This window comes from Gekko japonicus, unplaced genomic scaffold (assembly GCF_001447785.1).
Source record: "Gekko japonicus isolate JY-2015 unplaced genomic scaffold, Gekko_japonicus_V1.1 scaffold3590, whole genome shotgun sequence".
NCBI lineage: Eukaryota > Metazoa > Chordata > Lepidosauria > Squamata > Gekkonidae > Gekko > Gekko japonicus.
In genome coordinates, this window is record NW_015171608.1 from 79,256 (window position 1) to 86,409 (window position 7,154).

General features: G+C 50.7%; 1 protein-coding gene across 1 annotated transcript in view; it reads right to left on the bottom strand.

Annotated features, from left to right (window-relative positions):
• Positions 1 to 2,336: 2,336 nt before the first annotated feature.
• Positions 2,337 to 7,154, bottom strand: part of CHUK (conserved helix-loop-helix ubiquitous kinase) — a 53,240-nt gene continuing 48,422 nt past the window's right edge. Inside the window, exons 18-20 of the mRNA XM_015419921.1 lie at positions 5,740 to 5,864; positions 4,646 to 4,745; positions 2,337 to 3,507 (exon numbers count right to left, since the gene is read on the bottom strand). Of these exons, the coding sequence (XP_015275407.1) occupies positions 3,481 to 3,507; positions 4,646 to 4,745; positions 5,740 to 5,864 (252 nt within the window). The 3' untranslated portion in view covers positions 2,337 to 3,480. The remainder of the gene's footprint in view (positions 3,508 to 4,645; positions 4,746 to 5,739; positions 5,865 to 7,154) is intronic.

Below are 7,154 nucleotides of genomic sequence, written 5' to 3' on the forward strand. Positions count from 1 at the left end.
CGTGCGCCTTGGTGTTTAGTCATGCCGGCCACATGACCACGGAAACGTCTTCGGACAGCGAAGGCTCTTTGGCTTGGAAACGGAGATGAGCACTGCAACCCTAGAGTCGGATTCGACTGGATTTCAAGCAAGGGAACCTTTACCTTTTTACTAATCCCCGGGGACTTAGTTAAAGTGTTTCCCCCTCCTCAGTCCTCCCAGTGGCAAACTTTTAATCTTGACGCCAGAAATGACACAGAGTGACAGAATAAAACAAAAGACACCTCGAACACTAGCAAGGCTCGTTTCAATGTGAACTTCTGTGAGTCGTGCCTCCCTTCTCCAGATACGTGAAAGGAAAATCATCCTGGGAATTCTTCTCGTGGGGAAGATTGTGGGCGAGGGACGTGAGGAAGAGAGGCTTTGTGTGAATTCCACCAGGACTCTATCAAATGTAAATGTGGGGAAGACATTGCAAGTAGATAAATAGGAACCCCTTCGGTGGGAAGGTAACAGCGTTCCGTGCGCCTTGGTGTTTAGTCATGCCGGCCACATGACCATGGAAACATCTTCGGACAGCGCTGGCTCTTCTGCTTTGAAACAGAGATGAGCACCGCAACCCTAGAGTCGGATTCGACTGGCTTTCGAGCAAGGGAACCTTTACCTTTTTACTAATCCCCGGGGACTTAGTTAAAGTGTTTCCCCCTCCTCAGTCCTCCCAGTTGCAAACTTTTAATCTCGACGCCAGAAATGACACCGAGTGACAGAATGAAACAAAAGACACCTTAAACACTAGCAACGCTCGTTTCAATGTGAACTTCAGTGAGTCGTGCCTCCCTTCTCCAGATACATGAAAGGAAAATTATCCTGGGAATTCTTCTCGTGGGGAAGATTGTGGGCGAGGGACGTGAGGAAGAGAGTGTGTGAATTCCAACAGCGAGAGACAGAGCTGATCTGCAGATTCAAGAAATCTGTGTGTTGTGTGATTCTTGAACCCTATCAAAAGTCATCAGAACGGTACAAAGAGGTCAGAGGCTCAAACGCATAAAACGACGAAGCACAGCCACTACTTAAAGAAGAACCAACTTTTCTGCACACAGATCCGGAAGTGGAGCTTTCCCAGAGACGGTCCCCCAAGGGTTTGGCACTCTCCACTCCCATTTTTCTCTGGGAGGCTTCTTAGGAAAACAGCAGTTGTGAGGAGGCCAAAAGAGTCCTGCTGTGCTTGTGAAGGACCTGAAAACATTTCATAGGGCCGCTTTGGGGGGTACCTGCCTGTAACTTTCAGAGGCGAGCCGTGTTGCTCTGCGGTAGAAAAGCAAGATTTGAATCTGGTAGCACTTTAGAGACTTCTCAGGCATTTCCTCATGAGGAAGAAGAAGAAAAAGGAGATTGTCTTTATACCCCACCCTTCACTACCCGAAGGAGTCTCAGAGCAGCTTACAGTCTCCTTTCCCTTCCCCTCCCCACAACAGACACCCTCCTGTGAGGCAGGTGGGACTGAGAGAGCTCTTGACAGAAACTGCTCCTGAGAGAATAGCTCTGAAAGAACGGTGACTGACCCAAGGTCACCCAGCTGGCTTCATGTGGAGGAGTGGGGGGATCAAACCCGGTTCTCCCAGATTAGAGTCGGTGGCTCCTAACCACTCCGCCAAACTGGCTCTCAGGACCCCGGGAAAATGGGTTCCGACCCCAGCCTGTCCCCGGCACACAGGGTACGAAGTCTCAAGAGTCCAAGCCAGTGTTCCCTCTAAGCTGAGTGAGTGTGAGCTAGCTCACAGGTTTTTAGCCTCCAGCTGACACACTTTTTGTCTTGGCTCAGAAAGGCTGGGGCTCCAAAGCAAACTGATTTATGCAGGAGCCAAACCGCTCGCTCACAACTTCAATGCCAGTAGCTCACGAAGTTGGATTTTTGCTCGCAAGGCTCCACAGCTTAGAGGGAGCATTGGTCCAAGCACCCTTCCTCAGAGGGCTGTGGCTCTCCAAAGCTTACAGCCCCACCAGTCTCTGAAGGTGCTCCGGGAACCAAACCGGCCCCTTCCCTTGTCACAGAGTGCCATTCCAACCAACGTTATAGCACACGCTGAAACAGTAAGAAGGGAAGTCCCCGGGGAAGGTGAGCGCTCCGAGGTCCTGCCCGCCACTCCCTCCCCCACCAGGTCGACAGTGCCGGATTTCCTGCACCAGCATCGTCCGTTCTAACAGCCGGCTCTTCACCCCGCAAGATCCGCAGCCAGAGACGGCCTGTGTGCTCTTGCCGCAAAGTAAAGGCCGCGGAGTCCACAGCGGTGTCGACCAAGGCCCCCGACCACATCCCAAGCAGTCTGACTGCCGCCAGGAAAGAGCCAAACCGTGCCTGGTGCTGACGGGCCGTTTATTGACTTTTTTTCGTTTCTAACCTGGCCTACTTCAGGCGAGCCCACGTAATACATCATTTTATAATACAAAAAAAAAAAAATCAACAGGGCTAATGTACAACAAAATATTATAAGACGGAGAACTTGTTTTTAAACTTTGAACATACAGCGCTCCATCAGATTGCGAAATTTTGCTCCTTGGTTGTAAAAGCTCATCAGTGTTCTGGTTGTCACTTGGGTTAGGACTGCTCGATTCTTACTTCTACTGTTACCTCCATCATCTTATTTTATTCTCTTTTACTGTGTTTTATTGCAGCGTAGTCTTAAGTTTGGTTTTAGCGATCAAAATGATTGTACAGTGTGTCTCTTATTACCCTGCTGTGTATTCTGGAAGTTTTACCGTTTGGCCATATTGTAATTTATTTTTATGGTTTTATATTGCTGGCTAAGCGCTGTAACAATAAAATTCATTCATTCATTCATACAACAAAATATACCAAGGATGCTTGAAAGGAAGACAAGCACCAATCATCTCTGGAGGAAATGGAGAGGAAGAAAAGGCACCGACACACAAAGCTCACGGTAAGTATTTATGGGGGCGGGGGGCGGCCTTCTTGTTGCACATCTTCTCAGTGATCCGCTACCGGGCACCATGTCCTGTTTTCGGTGTTTTCCATCCTGGGTTCCAAGGCAGGAGATCCTCCATCCAGACGGCGCAATCTCTTTGTGCCAAGGAGGAGGAGGGCCGGCGGCGTTCCAAGAGGGGCTGCGGATCACCAGGTGACCTGGCAGAGACGCCATCTCCACCTCCGACCGGGGTTCTCTTCGGTTCAAGGGATAGTAGCGCCCTTTAGTTTTATCTCGATCTTGCAAATGGGGGGAGGGTGGCCTGTGGCTGGTGTGAACAGCAGTTGTGGAACTCTGACCTGAAGGGGGCACGGGACCCCCTTAGGGACGGATGCAGAGGAAGGACTTCCGCAGCCACAAGCTACTCCGGCAGGTGCAGCGGCCTTTAAGGCATGGTGATTGATCCAGGACGGAAGAGATGCGTCTCAGGCACCGCAGCCCATAACCTCTGAAAAGTGGTGGCGACGATCCTCTGCCTCCCGCGTGCTGGTTTCAGCAGGCTGCTTGCGACACTCCACTACTTTAGCCAGCTCCAATCAAGACTCTAGAAGAAAAGAGGGCAACAGTCAGTAGTCTTCCACACGTTGCTAGGAAAGAGCACACGCATTGTCCACTCAGACTGGCTGCCGCTCTCCAGGATTTCTAGCAGAGGTCTTTCACATCACCTGCTGCCTGGTCCTTTTAACTGGAGATGCCGGGGGTTGACCCTGGGGCCTTCTGCATGCCAAGCAGAGGCTCTTCCGCGGAGCCACAGCCCCTCTTTACATCTCTCCAGGGTCTCAGGCTACTGCCTGGTCCTTTCTAACAGGAGATGGCGGGGACTGAACCTGGGACCTTCTGCATGCCAAGCAGAGGCTCTGCCACTGAGCCACAGCCCCTCTTTACACCTCGCCAGGGTCTCAGATGGAGGTCTTCCACATGACCTATGACCTGGTCCTTTCAACTGGAGGTGCCATGGATTGAACCTGGGACCTTCTGCATGCCAAGCAGAGGCTCTTCCACGGAGCCACAGCCCCTCTTGACAGCTCTCCAGGGTCTCAGGCTACTGCCTGGTCCTTTCTAACAGGAGATGGCGGGGACTGAACCTGGGACCTTCTGCATGCCAAGCAGAGGCTCTGCCACTGAGCCACAGCCCCTCTTTACACCACGCCAGGGTCTCAGGGGGAGGTCTTCCACATGACCTATGACCTGGTCCTTTCAACTGGAGGTGCCATGGATTGAACCTGGGGCCTTCTGCATGCCAAATGCAGAGGCTCTTTCGCGGAGCCACAGCCCCTCCCTTGTGGCAAGGACAAATGAAAGAGCCAACAGTGTGTGTAAGGGGACGGATGGACAGAGAGGGCCGAAAGACTCTCCCTCCCCCCTCTTACTCCCACACGTTGGTCCAACAAAATGTATGCTAAGGAGGATATCAGGATGAAATTGGGGTGGTGGTGGTGGATGGGATTCAAAATATTCTCACAGAAACAGAAGAGGCCATTTTGTCTCAATACCGTGAACACCAGAGGGAAGGGGAAGTGTTTGTGAAGAGCTGTCCCTGCTTCCCTGCAGGAGGGAGAGAAAGCCACTCCTTGCATTTGGACCTCAAGGGGGCTGGAGAATCAACCCCCTGGTTTTTAGACTGGCCTTCATTAAAAAGAAAGAAAAGAAAAGAAGACCAGTTCACGCTTCCTCTGCCTTACCATCACGCTGTCATTCTGGTTGCCCGCGGCATCTTGTATCATGGAGCTAAAATTGCTGAGATAGCTTAGATTTTCTTCAATCAGCTGTGAAAAGGGAGCCCTGGCAAGGACATAAAGCAGAGAAGGGCAGCCTTAGGTTCCAGAGAAATCTTGAAGGCCGAGCAGAAGTAAAAAAACAACCTGCTTACAAACACTCCTGAAGAAAAGATTCCACTTTAAACAGGTGTGTTTTCCAGGCGCTCTTTTCAGGTGTATTTTTCAGAGTCACATTTACTGGTGACTCTCGACAATCACCAGCGGAAATCATCAGCATTATTTGGGGACTATCCATAAATTCCAGTTTCTAACACCCACACTGCAACAATACAAATGATTTAAACAGAAAAGGACAGGGCTTCCAGTTTCGTCTGCCCATTTTTAGACAGGCTTGTGCTAGGTTATCGTGCCCCAAACATTTCCCCCCCAAACAATTTATTAGGATATAATTAAAATCACACATATATCACAAATTATATTGTTCTGCATCCTTTTTCTCCTTTCGCCCCCCCTTTATCGGCTTCCCGCAGTGCTCCAACCTCCAGGTCTAACCTTAGAGTTACTTCTAACCTCTCTGTTTCTTTATACATCTACCGGTCACTTATTTTTCAGCTGTTGTACTTCATAAAAAGTGCCCCAAACGTGTTTTTTTTAAGTTTACAAAGTAATTCTCAGTATTCACCTTTATGTGAATTACACGCCTACACAAGAAGTAGGTAGTTAGAATAAATTTTTAAAAGAAGGAACACACAGGACCAATTTCCATTTAGCAAGATGGTCCTTACGCCTCAGCTTTATGAAAAGGAAATTCAGCACCCAACTATCATAGCTTGCATCAAGAAAAGGTTCATCTGATACACAAATTTTGTATATAATCAACAGGAAAACACAAATTAAAAAGAATTATCCTAATCAACAGGTAGAGGGTGCATTGGAGGAGCTCCTCATACAAGATGTTCTGAGCGGGAGTCTCTCCTCGTTCTAGTAGGAGCATCAATTACCCAAAGTTTAAGGTCTTCATAAAACAAAATTGATTGTCACATCCCCTCAGGGCTTACTCATTTCTAGAGGCAGCCATAGAAGAAAGAGGTTGAAGTGCATTTCCTGGAGAGGTTTGCGAGAGCCATGCAGACGCCGGGGATGCATCTACGCTGGAACTAGCGGATTTAGCAGAACTCTGGGTCTGCAAAGGGGGGAAAGGAGAAGCGAGAGAGAAGTCCAACGTTAGTGGAACGGAATCGCGCGAGATTGCATCCATGCTTGGCTGGCTTTTGGCAAACTGTATCGTAAAAATGAATGCTGGTAATATAGGGCTACCACAGCTATGAGATGGCATGCCACACACTTGTAACAGGTCAAACCCTAACTCTGAGCTTCCCAGCCCTTCTGATGCTGTGGGCACCTTTGGAACCATGGCACCGCGCGGCGGGCCTCTCCACACAAGGGCTGCTGCAGCTTCCCTTCCGTCACACCCAGTGGAGAAGACCCCTGATGCTGCGGAGGCAGCCGCTGCCAAGGCGACCGTCTTAAGAGTCCGGGCGGCCAACTGGACCCCCAGTGTCCCACCAGAAGCCTCACTGAGCAACAAGCCCCACCAGGCCCCACCTGTTCTCTAACAACACTTGGCAAAGTTTTGGCAGGCCCCCGGCCCAGCCTGCTCAGAGCAATGGGCTGGTTTCAACTACATCCACCTGGGGCTTTTGGCTCTAAAAAGAACCGTCCTTGGAAGTCTCCCCTAAGTTGTTTCAACCTACCAGTGCCAACTGGCTTAGTGTGTCCTGAATGGCTAATAGGTTCGTGGGCCTCTGAGGGCAAGGGCGTCTGAAAGGGTGCCTCGCTCGGAGAGTGGGAGGCCGGCTATTCTACCGACAGGTGAGAAGAGGCTGCGTCTTCTATCCACTCCCCACCCCCCGGTGACATGGACTGTCTGGCATGGAACAGACTTTCACTCTAAAGGCCGCGAGCAAAAGCCACGTGGCGGGCCTGCGTTCGACGAGCGAGCCAGCAAGCTTTTAACGTATAGTAAGACAGCCTTCAGCCAGATGTAGTTCAGTATTATTCTTTCTTTATTTGCCATTGCTTGCGCCTTAAGAGGGGCTCCAGGACCAGCATGCGCTCTTTGTAACCTGAGCAGTTTACTAAAACTGGGATATTTCCCTACCTTCTGGTGTCTGGAGTTACTGACTGAGTGCAGGCAGATCACCTCGGAGGGGAATCCGGCAAGCTAAAAGGTCCGGAACCCCGGAGGCTCCTGGCTGGCCTCAGTGGCTGTGAGCACAATGCCCGGGAGCAGGAGTGGGGCTCGCTAGGACCACAGGGAGGGCGCCCTGGCGCCCACGAGCACCCTGTTGGGGACTCCCGCTCTAACTCACCATTATATTTCTAGTTCGAGGCACCGAAAGCTGGGGCAGCTTTCGATGCTTCCACTTGTGGTATAAGTGGAGGTGCAAGTCCACTCGCATCCTTGCCTTTC